At 46.1% G+C, this 19,214-nt stretch overlaps 1 protein-coding gene across 1 annotated transcript in view; it reads left to right on the top strand.

The window, feature by feature from the left end:
* The window catches only part of USH2A (usherin), a 2,319,650-nt gene that overhangs the window by 1,941,377 nt on the left and 359,059 nt on the right, over window positions 1–19,214 (top strand). Inside the window, exon 51 of the mRNA XM_086925936.1 lies at window positions 2,488–2,842. Within this exon, the coding sequence (XP_086782062.1) occupies window positions 2,488–2,842 (355 nt within the window). The remainder of the gene's footprint in view (window positions 1–2,487; window positions 2,843–19,214) is intronic.

The following is a 19,214-nucleotide window of genomic DNA, read 5'->3' as shown; positions in this document are numbered from 1 at the left end:
GCCAGACTACTCACCGGTACGAGGAAATAAAACCATATTTCCCCACACCTGAAAGCTCTCAACTGGCTTCCCCTGGAGGCAAGAATACAGCTCAAAGTATCTTGCATCACGCACAAAGCTTTACACTTTAAATCCCCTGCATATCTGGTGCAGAAACTTGTGATCTCCGGAGGAATCAGAAACTCCCGATCTGCCAGAGACCTCCTGCTACAGCATGCACCCTTTCGGAAAAAAAACTTACAACCGGGCTTTCTCGGGGCTGCTCCAAGAATATGGAACTCTCTCTCACCTGACATCAGAAGAATCCCCTCTCTGACTCGCTTCAAAAGGGAGGCCAAAACCTTCCTTATGGGTACATTTCTAGATTAAACCTGGCCTCCACCATCACTATGGCCCTGATCTATGGACGTCTATTGCCTCCCTTTGGATTATCTAGCTACCCCACCAGAAACGTGGAGCCTTGTCTTGAACATTGGTAAATGTAATCTGTAATATCTTATCGTGTCATGAGTTTTGGATATGTAACCTGTAAATACAAGCCCTTATCTCCCTCATGTATCCTGCACCTTTTCCCCTACTACTCGATCCGTAACTGGTTGATGTTAAACCTGCTCTGTTTATTGCTATATTTTCCTGTAAAGCGCTTTGATAGCCTAACGGGTCAAATTTGCGCTTTATAAAACCTATAAATAAATAAATAATGATTGAGTCTGCAGTATTTCACACAACTGCCGATAATATAACATATAGGGGAGAGCATGTGGCCTAATAGCTAGAGCGGTCGACCTTGGTTTGAGTCTCTGCAGTGATGCTCAACATCCTGTGATTCTGGGCAATAATCTCCACTTGCCTTATGAAATGAATATGTCTGTCTGTAATGCAACTGCTGCTCATGTAAAGCAATCTGATACATTCCGGTCGAGTTTGCGCTATAAAAAACTCCACAAAAAAAGAAACCTGATGTTACTTATTGTCAACGAAGACTATCTCCTTCAGATAAGTATATTCTCTGCCGCACCACACCTTACACCTATTTTCACAGAACTAACTTTTTTTTATCTGTGGGTCTCCTTCCAAGGACAAAGTTGCTGCAAAACTTGTTACACCTTTTTGCAAGTCAGTCATTTTGTCATATGTTTTTCTAAAATTGGATAACAGTGCTTTTTATAAGTATTGCACAAAGAGAGCTTTATTGTTCTATAACACTAAAGCAGAAGACTACATGAGCTGCATGTTGTTGGCCGGAAATTTTACATAGTACAACAGAGGGGGATAGCAGATCAGTGGCCATTCCTACCAATTTCCCCTAGTCCTACACTTCTAAAAATTGACAACAATAAACATTCTATAAAGTTACTTTGTTTGGTGTTTTGAGGTCAACTGTGACGTAATTCTCTGAATGACCCCTTAAAACAAATACACTACATGTATACAGAACAGGTTTCTTTATTAATTGTTTTGCATGACTAGTAAAGATCCTAGCAGGGCATTGCAGTCCTCAGGATAGAATGGGGAACAGTGGAGCCTGCCCGAAGTTTTGGTCTAATCTCTAGTTTCTTCCACCATAGTACACAGTAAAGGATAGCTGTTACCTGTGTAAGTTTGAAAATGTTGCCAGTAGTTTGGGATGGATGTGAAGATTTTCATCAGGGCTTGCCTCCAGGGAAAAGAAAAGGTGGAACAAGGGGATATGCATGTAGAGTTGTCAGACCATTTACTAATTTCCTTCACTCTCACATCCTCAAAAATCACAGCCAAAGGTCAATCAGAAGACTTAAGCAGCAGACCAAATATGTCCACCATGGACTGCCTTAAAACAGGCCAATTCACATCACTTCTAAAAAAGAAAAAAAAAAGAAAAACATGCTGATACTGAGGATATGTTTTGAATTTTAGTGAATGTCAGCAGCGTTTGACACAGTAAACCAATTACTGCTGTAATTGTCGAAAATGCTGCAATTATAGAATGTGCCAAATCACTTTCATTCATAATACACAATAATCTAACTCTCCTATTTAAGGTGCTTTTAAATGGTGCTCAAACCCAACAGAGACTACTTGGGCAAATTGAATCCTTCTAGACTACCAAAAAATGTCCCAATTAATGCTAACCTTGACACTGGACTAAGGCAACGCCCTCATTTTTAGAAATTCTAAAATTCACCTACTACTTTGTTCTGCGCCATTTTATCCTCTAGTTTAAAGCCATACCATAAAAAAACACCTCACTCTTAAATAGCTCAGAATTGAAGCAAAAATCATTTAAGGGGGTCTAAATGCAGGAACACATGATGCAATTGTGTAGATTGTGTTTGACCTGAGCAATAATATTCCACTAATACTAATCATTATACTAATCAGAGCAGTAAGTATTGGCAAACGTTGTAATTTCTTCTGATAAATATAGTCCTTTGGTCAGAGGATTTGCTTTGAAATCATGTCATCAAATATGATATTTCACGTGACTGCTTCTTTTTGTTTTTTCAGGCGCCCAGGTGGTATGTTGGTGGAATCCCTTGTATTCGTTTGGTCTGAAGGGAGCTTTCTGTTTATTGATGCTTCTGAAGACTTGCGACCTTATATGATTTATGAATACCGAGTCAGAGCTTTTAACTCCAGGGGCTCAGTAGACAGTGCCTGGACATCAACGCGCACCTTGGAAGCACCACCTCAAGATATGGGGGCTCCAAGGGCTCAAGCAGTAAGTGCATATGCTGTCATGCTCAACTGGAACCAACCTGCATCTGCCAATGGGATTATTACTCAGTACCGTGTAGTTTATCAAGAAGGTCACACTGATCCCTCGCTTAGCACTCCAGCAGTAACAGCATTAACTTTAACGGTAAGAACCCAAAAAAAAATCAAAACCATTATTCTGTATTTAATAAATTGTGATTGTGCTCATGTAGCATGTTGTTGCTTCAGCCAAATTAGTTTAGCTTGACATTATTAAGCAAAAGATTTGCATTAAAGCAGTATAACTGGAATATGCATAACAGTATTTGGCACTTAATCAGCACATAGAAAAGTTGGATTGTTTCTTGGTTTTATAATGGCATGCTTCATGAGTAAAAGAAATACAACAGTGTTCCTTTTCCTAATGCTGGAAGGATAGAAGGCTGAATGATCTTTTGATGTTTTTACACCTGTGTCTCAAAGATTATAGAGAAGAACTGTACAGCAAAAGCCCAACCTACTGCTATTGTAGCGGCTATGGTCATTCTAAGGAATGTACTGTGCTGCAAAGGAGGACCGATCCCACAACATAATCATAGGACTGAAAGGAGGAGGGTGGGAAACTCTATGAAACTCAGTTTACATTTAACATCAAAGACCAATTTGTATTCCTATCCACAAAATATGGTAAAGCATTCCAGGGTGACTGCAGTGCTAGGGCAAGCATAGATAAATGCAGGGCGCTGACAACACTATGTAACAAGTGGTAACATAGTGTTAAAGGCAGCTGAAATTATTATTATAAATCAGACAGCCGTAAACTACCAAGCATGCTGGGTTTTGATTGACTCCTAGCTGGTCAATACCTACCAACAAGATGCATAGCTAGTACCAGAGACACGCCTCACCACAGTATCAACCCATGTATCACCACACCTTCTTCCCATATGAGGTACCTGTGCAGATTACACAGTTCTAATAAAGAATTAGAATGTTTAGCTAGTTCACAGAATGTGCTTGCACTGCGACACATGCTCCTGGAGAAGACCGCTTTAGATCAATTCACAGTGCAAGAGGCTGAATATGTACATGAAAATTTATCTTACCTTGCTGCAACAGAAACCTGAAATAAACTATTCCCTAGAATTTTTTTTTCATAATTATTTTAGATTTTTAAATTGTTCCTAGTCTGAAAACTGAATAGTCCATGACAAGTTTCACAGCTTAATTGTTCTAATTTGCAATGGTACTTATTTGAAACAGTTTTAATTAACTTTGAAAGTAGTCATTTATAAAATATGCACAGCAATATTTTTGTGTGTATACATTTTTTTTTAGGTTTAAAGCATTTTATTAAGACAAAACATAGGGGGAAGGGAACAGGAGGTTAGGGTTACATACATTCAAGTGAGAAGAGCTGAGCATAAGGCTATGAGTGCGATGGTGGACAAGGCTACTGTAGAAAAAGAAACAACGGCAAATGAGAAAGGCTGAGCACAGTCAACACCATCAGTCTGAGCAGAAAAGGGAAGGCAATAATACAAAAAACCAACCCACCAACCCCTAGAACCCCTCCCCCCGAACACCCCAACACACCCCAACTCCCCCCCGCCTCCCCCCGTCCAACACTCGGCTAATAACGTAACCTGCCCTCCCGCCACGCCCCCCTCCCCATGAGCCCAGCCCTCGTGTCCCCTTAGTCGGTTGAAATCATCGGTGATGTCAATCTCAGAAGCCTGAGGTACCTCGGGCAGGTGAGTTCCCTAAATTCCGTAGTTAAAAGCGCGTGAAAGGGTTGCCATAGCTCATCAAATTGGTCCACGTCCCCCGCTACCATGAGTGATAATTTCTCCATACCCAGCACATGCCAGAGCCTATGCAACCAGCCTGTGATGGAGGGGACCGTGGTGGTACGCCAGTGGATCAGGATGTTCTGAATCTCTGAGCCCAGCGCTATCGCAATTTGCCTGCCCCTGCGGGACTTCAGCGGGTACATCAGACCATTAGGAAGGCCCAGCAATACATACGCCGGGAAGCGCGGCAATTCAATTTCAAAATGCACATCAATCTCGTCAAGAACTTCCTTCCAATAAGCTGCTAACAAGGGACAATCCCAGAGTATATGTGAAAGGGTCCCCACCTGACCACAACCCCTCCAGCACTCCTTCTCGATATGTCTGTTCATTTCGTGCAGCCTCTCCGGGGTATAGTACCAATATGTGGACACCTTCGTGAATGTTTCCGTGAGGCCCGTGTGATATGCAGAGTGTCTCGCTCGGTGTGCAATTTGATCCCATTCTTTATGGCTAAGCGTCCTTCCCAATTCTCTGTTCCAGTGTTCCCTGCCTGGGTTATAGTAGTGAAACGGAGGGGGCTGCAAGAATTTATAAAGATCGGTGATCAGTTTAGCATCAGAGGCACGGGTCACCAACCACCGCTCGTATGGTGTTATCTGGCGATCAGCAGTGTCCCGCACCTGGGATTGAAGCGCCCAGTGCCGGACCTGCATATATCGCAGTCTATCTGACTCAGGCAGTTGGAACTCCTGTTGCAGTTGCTGAAAGGGGACCACCCCTTCCGGCCCATAGATCTGAAAGAGCGCTCGGCAGCCCGCCGCCCTCCAGTGGGAGAAAGCGCCTGGCTCCATCCCGGGGGAGAAATCAGGGTTATCCGCTATCGGCGTAAAAGGCGAAGGGAACGTGGTAAGTTCACGAACCTCACTAACTGTGTCCCACACCCTCAGGGGAACTCGCGTGACGAAGGAAGCGTAGAGGTGTGGGGGGGGCGGTGAACCCGGCGCAAGAATGGAACCTCCTGGAGGGTACGCCCCGCCACCGCCTGGTCTTGAAAGAGCCAGTGCTTATCGGATTCCCACCTGCTCCACTCCACAAGGTAGCGCAACTCCGCCGCCTGGAAATATTTCCGGAGGTCCGGGATACCAAGGCCCCCCGCCTCCGAGGCTAGCGTGGAAAGAACCCTCTTCATCCGCGGCTTGCGACCTTGCCAGACAAAGCGTGCGATGTCGGCTTGCGTCTGCCTGATCCAGCCCACAGGAGGCTGGAGCGGCAAGGCTCGGAAGAGGTATAGAATCTGGGGCAGAACCGTCATCTTGACCGCAGCAATCCTGCCGAGCCAGGACAGCAGGCTTTTACTCCAGCGGCCTAGTTCCTCCTTGATTTTCTTGCTAAGAGAGGCATAGTTGGCCGTTACCATTGCTGGCAACGTCGGCGCTAGTAGAATCCCCAGGTATGGCACCAGGGATGATGACCACTGCATGGGAAAAAGCCGCTGGAGATCCCGTCTAGTATCCGCGGCCAGAGACACATCCAGAGCCACCGACTTGCCCATGTTCATCTTGAAACCGGCCACTCGCGAAAAAGCGTCCAGTTCATGAATACAAGCGGTGAGGGCCCTCCTAGGATCGTCCAAGGTCAACAGGACATCGTCCGCATAAAGACTGACCGTGTGGACATACTGCCCCATCTTGATCCCGATCGCATCCGGGTTTTGGCGGATCCTCTGGGCAAACGGCTCCATATAAAGAGCAAAGAGGAGTGGGGACAGCGGGCACCCCTGCCTAGTGCCCCGTTCGATCGCAAAGCTACGGGAGCTGCACCCATTGACTCTCACCGTCGCCAAAGGGTACTTGTAGCAATTGAAGACCATCGAGCCGAATTTGTCACCGATGCCCAGTTTCCTGAGCACCTGCTCGAGATAAGGCCAGTGAACCCTGTCGAATGCCTTCTCAGCATCCACTGCCAGCAGCATCCGCTCGCCCGGGATCCGCGAAGCCTTCTCCAAGACGTGTGCTACTCGTTTAGTGTTGTCGACTGTTTGTCTACCAGGCACAAAGCCAGCTTGATCAGCCTCAACCAGACCCGGTAGATGCAGGGCCAGCCTGGACGCCAGAATCCCTGTGTACACTTTGAGGTCGACATTCAGGAGAGAGATGGGCCTGTATGAGCCGCATAGGGCCCGGTCTTTCCCAGGTTTCGGGATCACTGAGACCGTTGCTCTCAAGAGGTCCGGTGGAATGCCTCCCGGTTCAGAAAAGGAGTTAAACAGCCGGGTGAGGATAGGGGCCACGACCGGGCAGAAGGTTTTATAGAACAGGGACGTGTAACCGTCCGGGCCCGGAGCTTTCCCGTGCTTGAGTCTGGCTATCGCAGAAATCACCTCCTCCACGTGGATGTTACGCTCGAGGTATTCCGCCTGAGCGGGGCCCAGCGCCGGAAGGGTCACAGACTCCAGATATTCCGAGGCATCCCGCGGCGAGGGGGGCTCTCCCGCGTATAGCGCTTCATAGAAACTGCAAAACGTTTCCGCAACCGCAGCGTCACCAGAAACCGCCACCCCATCAGCACCCAATAGTTCCTTCACCACGTTACGCTGGTGCGCGATACGAAGCCTATTTGCCAAGAGTTTGCCACACCTATCCCCACCCGTGTAGAACGCATGTTTCAGACGCAGCGCTGCGTATTCCGCCCTGTCCATGTCCAGCGCCGACAGGAGCTTCCTGGCAGCCTTCAATTGCCTTCACACCCTTGGAGCTCCCGTACGGCGGTGGACCTGCTCCAGTTCCTGGACCTGGGAAGTCAGCTCCTCCCTCTTGCGCTGTCTCTCTCTATTTTCTGCTGAGGAGATGGAGATGAACTCCCCCCTGAGAACCGCCTTCAGCGCCGCCCACTGTGTCGCCGGTGAAGTGTACGAGTTATCGTTGTGTGCCTGGTATTCCCGGATCGCCTCCTCAATATGCTTCACCACCGTCTTTTTGTGCAGAAGGGTGTCCCTGAGGCGCCACACTCCCCGAGAGGGGGAGGCCGTCGGCCACGCAAATGTGCCCACGACCGGCGCATGATCAGACAGTGACAGGACCCCAATGTCCGCCGCCGTAGCAGCGGCACGCATCGGTCCACTAACCAAAAAGTAGTCCAACCGTGCGTAGGTCTGGTGCGCATGCGAGTAATAGGAATAGTCCCTATCTGTAGGGTGGAGGGTGCTCCAAAGATCATGCAAATCCATGTCAGTGATGCGGGCCTTCCCAGCCTGGGAAAGTTCCCCAGTCTGCGGGAATCGCTGCGCTGATCTGTCTAGTGCAGAATCAAAGACTATATTTAAATCACCCCCTAGTATGACATGTCGATCAGGGGAGGCAGTCACGTCTACCAGCACCAAGTCTAGAAAGCGCTCTTGGTGGTCATTTGGGCTATATAAGGAGCCAATGGTGAACGATGTGTTCCCCAGGCGGAGGCGGTATGCCAAAAGCCTCCCCTTCTGTTACGCAAATTTGTACAACACCTCCCCCCTGAAGGAGCTCGATAGCAGAATAGCTACCCCCGCGGTCTTGGACGCAGCAGAGGAGAAAAACTGAGTCGGGAACTTAGCAGAGCGCATTCTGTGGCAATCTCGGGGCAATAAATGGGTTTCTTGTAGGTGGCATATGTCAGCTTGTGTCCCCTCCAGCAGAGATAAAATCACCCTTCGCTTCACAGGGTTAATCAGACCCTTAACATTAAGGGTCACTATCTTCAGGGACGACATACCCCCAAGGGTCCGGAGTCGCTATGCCGCGGGCAAACAATAAGCGGGGGGGCGCAGGACAGCAGCGCAGGACAAGCAAAACAGGACCAAGCGTTAACATTTGAGATATTGGACGGTACCCTCTCAACCCCTGAACAACTCCCAACCCCACCCCAAACTAACCCGTGGCAACTAGCCAAAGCCCTACTCATGCACAAACAACCCATTGTCCCAGTCAAGTCCCAAAACGGACAAGTCTGCGGAAAGTACCAAAAGTGGACGTCCGGCCACTCCTACTCCCCGCCTCTCCCCCGGCCCTCCCTCTGGCCCCCAAACCTGGCACCGAAGGAGCTATGTCCATCTCCCCCCGGAACGAGTCTACGCCGTCAAGGCAACACCGTTCGTGGCGGCCGAGTCCCTGGCCGCTTCTCTCAGAGCGCTGGCCATGTCCGCTCCAATGGTGGGCGAGTCAGGTCGTCCAGCGCTCGCCGCCGATCTCCTCCTCGCTGACCGCCGTCGTCCTCCTCTATCAGTACGCCTCCAGTTTGGTGTCGCTCCATCCTCTTCCGTGGCCGTGAGACCCAAGACACCGCAGACATCCTGCAAGGAACGCAGCTGATGTAGCACCCCGTTCCAACGGAATATCAAGCGAAAGGGATGCCCCCAAGAGTACGGTGTCTCATGCTCTCGCAGGAAATCTGTTGCAATTTTGAAGGACCTGCGCTTCTGTAGTGTGATAGCAGACAGGTCCTGAAACAGCGCCACAGGCCGTTCTCGAAAGGTCAATGGCTGTTTTCTGCGAGCCTCGGCCATGATGCGCTCCTTCACCGGGAAGTCTGGGAGGTAGGCCAAGATGTCCGGCGGAGGTGCCGTCGACTGTCGTTGCCGGCCGACTCTATGGGCCCTGTCGATGCAGATCGGGAAGGCTGCGGGCTTTCCCAGAATCTCCCGGAACAAGTCTTGCAGATAGCCCATCAGGTCCGTCCCCTCTTCCGCGGACGGCACACTTCGTACTCGTATGTTGTTCCTCCTCGACCTGTTCTCCAGGTCCTCGTTATGGGCTTGGAGTTCGACATGTTGCTCCCTGAGACGGAGAACGTCCTGCTGCAAATGGACAATCTCTTCGTCCCGTCGTAGAGCCGCCGCCTCCACCGTCTCCATCCATTCGCCGAGGCCCTCCACCTCCCTGCGGACCTCGCGTACTTCACTGGCCACCTCCTGCTTCAGCGTCTGAAAGTCAGCCTTAAGCGAGCTGAACAGATCCTCCATGAAGGATCTCGTGACGGGAGGCTCACCCCCGGTTGGGTCAGCTGCAGCCCTGGAAGAGCTCGGGGACGGTTGCGCCCTGTCTCGCTGTTGCTGGGCTCTGCTGAGCAAGTCCGGCAGGGTGCGGTCCCCTTTCCTCGAACCTCGGTTTCCCGACATTCGTGCCCTGTGAGCTGCCGCACTCCACTAAGTCAGGAATGCGAGCTCCGGCCACCAGCAGTAGGCCCCGGCTTCGATGAGTCTCTAACGGCCGGTAGAGCGCCGCTAGTGGGAACGCCCGTTGTAGTAGGGACACCAGAGGCCCTGCGCCACAGATGACAAAATGGCGGGCCAGTCCAGTCACAGAGGGCAACTCGCAGCCCAGCCAAAGTTCCAACGTTGGCCCCCGCAGGGGGGACCCAGTCTCGCAGGAAAAAAGAGCTATGCAGGGCCAGGGGTGCAGGAGTCGGCCCCAGGCGACACTGTAGGAGGGCTGCGTCACCGTCGCCGTGAAGACAAGATGGCGGTTGGGCGGAGCCGGGCAGATCGTCCAAGCCCGGCGGTGCCACCAAGGCCATGCCAAGAGTCAGTTACACGGAAGAAAGTTCCATCCAGGGCCGACCAGCCAAAGAAGAGAAACAGTAGACCTGGCCCCCGGTCCTAAGCACTGTCGCTAACTGGCGACGGGGCCGGGGCCCGCACAATGTAGGAAGCCACCACCGCAGATCCCAGCGTCATCACGATCACACAGCAGGGTTCACTCTTAGCGATGTCTCGCGGCAGCTAGCCATCCGGTGGTCCCGTTCGGGTACCGAGGCGAGTTCCACTCCAGATCACCAGACATCAGCACCAGGCCCCAACCGAGTTTCCCGGACAGCGCCCCGCTCCGCTCCGCCTCCGAGGCGCTCCGCAGTCTGGTTATCGGTCTCTAAGCGTGCCTCCGCCGGAGCGATCGGGGCCAAAGTAGCATCAATGTGTGCCCCAGGGTCTCCGCGGCCCGTCCCTCGGTCGCTGAGCTTCAGCGGGGGGAGAGAAGCTGACGGAAAAGGGCTCGGGCCTAGTCGGGTCGGAGGAGCTGCGGGAAGAAGCGTCCGCTCACCCCGCCATCTTGGCCACGCCCCTCTACATTTTTTTTTTAAAGGTTTTTATTAACAGTGCAATTGCAAATTAGACAATTCACAATATTTAACCTTTATATGCAGCATATTTAAACAAGCGAAAGGAAACAGAAGAGAACAAAACGAAAAAGGCAAAGAAACAAAAGGCAACACAGCTGTAAAGAGTAAACAATATTGCATTGAATATTTCAAGAATTTGTTTTTTAAGCCCTCATCCCCACCCCTTGACTGAATCCCCCCTCCCCCCCCCCCGAAAGTTGGTCATTCTCTTATGTTTCCGCACATTAGTTTTGATAACTTTCACCAAAAATTAATTAATTACTCATTCTTTCTTCGCAAGCCATTTAGTCATGGGTGCCCAGATTTCTAGTCCTTTTTGCTGAGAATTGGTTCCCCTCCTTGAATAATTAGCTTTCTCTAAATTATAATTAGAGGTTAGCCGAGTGAGCCATTGCTGAAAACCAGGTGGTTTTGGGTCCAGCCAAGCAGAGTCCAGGCAGAGGCGATGTAGTGCCATGCCGATAAACACTAACCTTTCGCCCGAAGTTCCCTGCAGGTCAGCGTCTACCCCAAGACCTATAAGTGTAGGAGAGAGGTAGCAAGAAATCCTCAATTCTACATTATAGAATCGGGAAATTTCGTTTTTTAGGCTATCCAAATCTTTGCATGTAGCAAAAATGTGGCTACAGTCAGCCTGATATAGATCACAGCGCGGGCAGGTGGTTCCTTTCCCCGTACCCCACTTGGCAATCTTTTTCGGGGTATGATATAAAGAAAAACATGTTTTATAATATTGTGCTTGTAGCCTTGCAGGGACTAAAGTGTTCTGGGCTAAATTCATTGAGTGAAAAAATTGTTCTTCAGTAACACCAATTTCTATTTTCCATTTTGTTGCTCGATCATCCAAATCGTCTACCATCAAAGAATTAAACAAATCATATACAGAACCAATAGATAAATCTCTATTTTTCTGAATTTATCCATAATGTCTATGTTTAAAAACCTGTTCAGTCCTCCCACTTTTTTCGACAAAAAGTCTCTGATTTGTAAAAAAAAATTAAGAAATCTCTATTCTCCAACCCAAGTTGCTCTCGTAAATTTTCAAACATTGCCAGGCCATTTACAGAAAAAAGATAGCCAAGTTTACTCATGCCTGTCTCACTCCATCTTTCTGTGATTGGGCCCTTAAAAATCGCCTGCAGCATAGGGTTGTTGCATAGTGGTGTATAATAATTCAGGTGCCCAAGCCCGATCAGGTTCAACATACATTTCATAACCCTGTACCCGCTTTGTAATACCTTAAAGCGCACTTTTTTTGCAGTGATTGTCGTTCATATGCCGCCATACCCAGCCCCGTGCGCCTGTACCCATTATGAGCTCAATTGGTGATGGCATTTCCTCGGTCCTTCCTGCGCTTGGTTTTTCTTGAATCAGACTTAAGTTATACAACATGGTAGTGGCCCAGTAATTAAATTTGCTATTTGGCAGGGCCAAACCTCCCATTTCTTTTGATAGCAAAAGATATTTAAAGGCTCTTCTAGGTCTGGCATAACCCCAGATAAATCTTGAAAATAGATCTTCAATTTTTTTCAGACATTTACCATCAAATTCTAGTGGAATCGCCCGCAGTAGGTACATAATTGTGGGAAGAACAACATTTTGACGCAGTTGATGGATAAGTGCAGATTATGTAGTCAAGCCATTTCTAATCTACTTTTGACAATTATTGATTCAGTATTATTTTCCACTATACAATCGGTGTTTGCGGTAATTTCTATGCCCAAGCAAGTTGCTTTTTCCACCACTCGTGCATCATTACACTTGGCATGTGCGTTACAGATAATTTGAGTTTTATTTCGATTTAAAGAATACCCATATAGTCTACCAAATCTTAACGCCTCAGTTTCGATTTCCTCAATTGCTATTGCTGGTTCAGGGGTTAGGATACCGACATCATCAGCATATGCCAAGGCTTTCGTTTCCCAGCCATTTGTATTAATTGGCTTAATGATAGGGTTATGCTCTATCTTTCGCAGAAAATAATCTATATATATTGCAAATAATAATGGCAAACTCGGGCATCCCTGTCTAGAACCTCTCGTTATATCAAAGCTGTCGGTTAAGCCTCCGTTGACCATTATCTTAGCAGTGGGATAAACATATAGCATTTTGAATGCTTGCAGAAAACCGTCTCCTATCCCGACCCTTGACAGAGCCTGCCAGAGAAAAGCCCAGGAGACTCTGTCAAAGGCCTTCTCCGCATCCAATAAAATCAATGCTATTGGTTTTTTTGTGACATTTTTTGCATCAAGAATAGAAATGGCTCTACGGATATGATCGGTCGTCCCGCGGCCAGGGATAAAGCCATGTTGCAGAGGGGAGATAACTGTATGAATATTCGAGGCAAGGTGCATAGCCAACACTTTAGAACAAATCTTAGTGTCTGAGTTAATTAGTGTGATAGGACGATATGACCCTGGATCAGTCGGCGCTTTATTTTTTTTAAGAAATGTTACAATTTTGGCTTGTGTCCATGACTCTGGGGGCCTGACACCCTTAAAAACATGTATAAACCAGCTGCGTCATACATTCTTTAAGTTGGGTTGAACATTTTTTGTAGAATTCAAGGGGTATATTATCAGAGCCCGTAGCTTTACCAGTTGGAAGACTGTTAATACATAGCAGTATCTCTAGCCACTGGGGAATCTCCTCCAACTGTAATTTTTCCTCCCATGTAAATCTTTCTTTAGGGATCTGATTAAGATATATTGCTATTTCATTCTCATCTCTTTGCGATTCTTCATGATAAAGATTTTGATAATAGGTATAAAAAACTTTTCGGATCTCATACGAATCCGTAGTTAATCCTTTAACTGGATCTTCAATCTTTGTGATTAGATTTCGGGTTGCCTTTTGTCTGGTTCTAACAGCAAGATGATGGCCCACCTGCTCACTGCATTCATATGCCTCCTCGCGCTGAACGGCTACTTTATCAGCCATCTCTTTAGCTATTACCCCATTATAGCAGATTTAGCTGCCATAACCCCAATAGTTCTTCATTATGCTCTCCTCCATTTTGAACTATAGTAACCAGCTCTTCTTCTACGGCTGCTAATTTTGTTAAGCTATCTTTCATTATTGCTTGTTTTTTTTTATTCATTTTGGCAGAAAAGCGTAATGTCTCTCCCCGAATCCCTGCCTTGAGTGCATCCCACACGATATCAATGCTGGTTCTGTCTATATTCTCTTTAATAAATTGAGGTATCCACCCCTTTATAATCTCGCAATATTCCTCGTTAAAAAAGAAGAGCCCTTCCAAAGCTCTATGTTGGTATAGTACCACCACAGATCCTTTCCATCTTGATCTCCAAAATTAGTGGGTTATGGTCAGCTAATATTTGAGGTTTCTTTTCTATTATGCAATCTCTGAGTATAGAGTAGGAGGCTAAAATGTAATCTATTCTGACATGCTTTCTATGCGGATGGGAGAGATAAGTGTATCCAGGATTCTTAGGGCTTTGCCAGCTCCACACATCTGTAAGTGCATGCTCCTGACAAAGTGTCCTCAGTGCCTTATACACTTTTGGTTTCCGGCCCTTATATATCCCCCTAGTGTCCTGTTTCAGATTCCACTCTGCTGGTAGATTTTTATTTAAGTCCCCACAAACTATTATCGGTAGTGGCCAGTTGGCTAGTTTATTATTAACGTGCTGAATTACAGTTGGCTCATCAAAGGTTACTGCCATATATGGAGCAGATTGTAAGTGGGTCTCCGGACTGTCTGTGTAACAGTGATAACCCATCTCCCTAGCTGGTCTACTGAAGTGCGACTAAATTGTAGCGTGGTTTTTAAGACCAATATTGCAACCCCTCGTGTGCGTGAATTCTGCATTGTGGCCCCCGCCAAAACATACTCAAGTGTCTCTAGTAGGTGTCTTTGTGCAGCTTCAATGTCGGTTTCCTGCATGCAGAATACATCCGCATTATGTAGCCTTAAGGCAGCTGTTGTGTTCAATCTTTTCTTCCAATCATTCAGACCGCAAATGTTGATCGTGGCAATGCGTAGTTTACTCATTTAGACTAATAAAAAAAGAAAAGAACGGTGGAAAGGATCCAACCAGTGTCCAACCAAGTGAGAGGAATCTTTCTACTAGTGATTTCCCATTCTTTAGACCAACCCCGACACTGTCCCCCCACCCGCCACCCATGCCCCCCACCCCTACAATTGAGGTTACCTGACCTTTGCAAGGCCCATTTAAAGGCACTTGGGAGAGAAAATCACACTTTCCCATTTTTGACCTCTTAATTTAAATACTTCTGAGAAGCTTATCAACCATAAACCTTAGTATACTCTAAGTTACCCTACACAAAATTCAACCTCTTTGTGTTAATGCAGATACCAGGAGCCAAACAACTACAGAAAAAAAGACATCAGAAAAAAAGATGAGAAGCAAAATGAAAGAAAAAAGAAAAGATTGCAAAAAAGTATAAAAGAAGTTTTTAAAGCATTCAATTCGGATCTAGAGGCTATTATTTCTTGCTACCTGTTTTCCCAGTAATTTCCTGTAGGTATGCTGTTGCCTGAATCTCAGAGATAAAGCTGCGAGTAGTCCCTTTATATACAATTTTTAGGCGCGCCGGATTTTGCAGATATACTTCAGCCCCTTGTTGTTGAAAAGGGATAAAGAGCTGCCTGAGTCGCCACCTACACTCAACTGTAGCGTATGCGAAGTCTGGTCTTGTGAAAAAAGTTATGTGGTTAAAAGTTTTTTTGCTTGTTGGTCCTGCCAGATCATACATGGCTTAGCGGAGTAGGAAATTCCCAAAGTATAGGAGCATAGCACGAGGATGCTGAGGGGTATCTGAGGAGTGTTTCGAGGGTGTTAGCGGAAATCTATGTGCCCTTTGGATTTCTTTATCCCAGTCCCATGTAAATAACTCTGGAAAGGCACCTTTAAGAAGCGAAACCATGTAACCTTTGGGATCATTCCCTTCTATCCCTTCAGGAATACCTATAAAGTGAAGGTTACTGCGTCGTTGTCTGTTTTCCCGCTCTTCCATTTTCCATAAAAGATCTTTAACAATGCCATCCTGTTGTTCCCTTTGGGTTTTTAGTATCTCCATGTCTTTCTCAAGATTTTCTGTCCTTGTTTCTACAGAAGCCATCCTATCGGCAATCTCTGCGCAGGTTTTGCAAACCTTCCTCACAGTTTCTTGGAGTTTTTTCACGGCTAGATGTGACCTGCGACTGCCGGCTTTGGCTTCTCCTTGAAAGCTTTTGATATTCTGCAGTACTGTTGCCAGCGCAGGCTCCAGCTCTGCTCCGGCTTTACCATCATTGTGTCTACCATTGCTATCAATGATTGTATGATTGCACCTGATATGGAGGTTGTATCAGAGATACCAGCTAGTTGGGTGGCAGAGTAGTCCCTTCTTAGCTCAGCAGAGCTGTCTCTTTCAATTGTATCCCAATTCCTAGGGTGGCCTCCTTTCTTCTTTGTTTTGACTTTCCTTCTGTTGTGATAGTTCTTGGGCTGCTCTACATTTGAACTGGTATTTGCATTTAGCCCATCTTCATTGCTTGATGCTGTTGCTGAGGCGGAGATACTTATATTGATGTTTCTGAGTCTTCAGCTAAAGAGTAACACTGTTCCAAAAGAGTATCCGGCGTCTTGAGCACATCGCAGTTGCTGTTGTGGGGAGTGGTGTAGGTATTTTGACTATCTGTCCCTGAGGCTCCCTCTAGCCAGCTTTCGGTCCTCTTATATATTGACCTATTGTTTGTTTCTTCGATGCCAATAGTTTCTTCAATCCTGCAGTTAAAAGAGCTGGGAGGGGGTTCCACTTCAGGGGGTTCATGTTGATGCTCTGCCTGTCCAGCTTTTAGGTTAGTTAAGGTGTTATCCAGGGGGGTGGAGTGCAGCTTGGTAGTTGCTGTGTTCTTCTGTTTGGGGGGGAAAGAGGGCTGCTTCTGAGTGCTGACATCTGCATTCTCCTCACTTGCTTTCTTGGTTTTAGTTTCTACAGTTTTGGTTTCTTTTATAGTTGTATAAGCCTTTAAACCTGTCCCTCCTGTTAGACCAAAGCTATTGGTTATTAGGGGCTGCCAATGCCCAGGAGCCATTTGCGTTTTAGTTACATTTTTCTTTTTCAAGCTTTTTCCATCCTGGTTTAGCTTTGCTTCTTGCTCTGAATTCTCCTCCCTCTCCCCTTTCTCCGAGATTTTGTTTTTGCCCCCACGATTTTCGATTTTCTTCTGTTGGCTCTCCGTAGTTAGTGAGCCTGCTTGCTGGTTCATTTGTACATGGGAGCCTCTATAGCTCCGGTCCCCTTCAGCCCTCTGCCAGACATTTCAGAACTATTAGCCTTGTGCATCCAGCGCAGCCAACACCTCCAGCAACTCCCTTTGGCAAGGCAGTGAGAGGCCAGCAGGAAAATAAACTGTCCAAGCCTCTGACAGTCTGAGAAAGTTCCCCCTGCAAGATGCCGGTTTTTCGCACTCACCGCCTGATTCCCGAGCCGAGCCTTCACCGATGGAGAGTAGCGCCACAGGCTGAAAGACATTGGGGAACACGACTCCTGGCTGCTCTGTCAATCCTGTGTTTTACACGTAGGCTTTTCCGTGCTGTACTTCTGTAGTCTGATCAGGTAAGAAGTTTTCGTGACAATCCTGCGCTTCTTACTTTCGACATCCCGTGCAGCGCTGTTTTCTTTTTAGTCTGTTTAAACACATTCATGGTTAAAAAGCATTTTCCCTGGAGGTGAATCGAGGAGCATCGCGTTGATGTTATCTCTCAGACGCCATCTTGCCTCCCGTGTGTATACATTTTTAATTGTGTTTTATAAATTCCTTGTATTTAACTGTAAAAATATTATAAAGTCAGTGTGCATTTATCCAAGGAAATGCCACTACTGCCAAACAGAAGTCGGACACATTAAAAGGAAAAAGATAATTGTCCAAACAGCAGCTCCCTTAGAGTGTTTCACTATCCATTGAAGCACAAATCGACTAATTTTAAATATTTCTGTCCATAGCATCCTGCACCTCGCAAAAAAACTACTGCCACATATTTAAAGGGAATGATTTTTTAAAAATTCGTTTCCTACCAAAATGTCTCTTTTTTCAAAATTAGGGAAGTGTTAAGCAACAGAAAAGCTGGGAAAAACTAAGTAAAGAGAGTTGGAAAGGGGATGTTGGCCTCAGGTTAGGATCTTCCTCTTTAACTATATTTAGCCCCTTTAAAAATATTTTGCACCTCAAATGACAAAACTCATACCTCCCTTCACATTGTCTTGTTTCATATCAGCATTAACATATTAAGTCTCATTTACTTCTACCTCTTCCACAGGACGGCCTTAGAATTTACAAGCTCATATTCCAATAAAATGGTGTCTAGGAGTGGCTCACTTTTGTCTTCAATACAGAACTTTAGCACTGTAGTTGTTAATTATAACTTTGTAGTAAAGCTACAGTAGGTCACCAGGGCTTCATCGAACAGACTTCTGCTGGTGTTGGAAGTGCATGTATCAGTCAGCAGAGCTAACTCTTTTTCTGAAGTTAAATAGGAAGATATTTGAGAATTCTTAGAAAATGTGTCCTCATTTTAGCTTTCGAGAACATTAGCCATATTTTTTATGACAAGAAGAAATCCTTTATTTTGCACATCTACTGCAGTCTCCTATGTAGGAAATGCTTTGAATCCTATAAGACTTATACCAGCAACATGACGTTCAGGTGTGCCTTACGTTTATCATGAATATAGTATGTTAGCCCTCTAGCTGTTCCTTAGAAGTATGGGGGAAATTGTAGTATAAGTCTGGGAAATCGACTGATAGACTGTTGCCGCTGCTGGAAATGCATGTTTACTCAGTATGTTAAAAAATGTTGTCAAATGGCTGTAAATGTGTTCCTATTATTGCTTCTGGAGCAACTTCCATAGATTCTATGAGAAATCATGAGAGAAAACCATTTTCTCAGGAATATGGTTATCAAATTCCAGCATAGGATCAGCTTTTTTTACAGAAAAAAATAACTTTATAATTCACTACAATTCCTAAAATTAACATGATTCCACTAAATAAATGATACGTTCTGGAAGTCCTATATAGTGGGTTTCCTGAGAGTTGGTCAGAGGCCCGCCCCATTTCTGAACCACTCTGCAAACGCCATTACTACTTAAAAAACATAGAACTTCAATGAAAAAAAAGGTTGCAGGGACATTATAGTTAGGAAATGGAATCAAAAGTTACTCTCAGGTTACACTCATAGAAAACCAGTGACATTCAGCAGTTATAGTTACCTGAGCTGACTATAACTCGCGCCCCCGCAATGCACTGGTTTTGTATGAGTGAAACCTGAGCCTAACTATAAAATCCTGGTAACCTTTTTTGCACATGCATACCCACAAGTGAATTTAGTTAACTTGTTTATTTAGGAGTTACTGAAAAAATGCACTTATACATAAGCATGTTGGAATTTGTGATGGTAGATTTAAAATGTCTAATACTGAATCAGACCCTGGGTGCATGGGTTTTCACCAAATATTGTGAGCTGTAACTAAATTCACAACATTGTACATGATGTAATAAAACTTTGTGTTTGTATAGTTAACTGATGCAAACCTACATTATCGCCAGAAATAATCAACTTACCGT

Source organism: Lissotriton vulgaris, chromosome 6, assembly GCF_964263255.1.
Source record: "Lissotriton vulgaris chromosome 6, aLisVul1.2, whole genome shotgun sequence".
In the NCBI taxonomy this organism is placed as follows: Eukaryota; Metazoa; Chordata; class Amphibia; order Caudata; family Salamandridae; genus Lissotriton; species Lissotriton vulgaris.
Note: the sequence above shows the minus strand (reverse complement) of the source record. Positions and strands in the feature narration are given on the sequence as shown.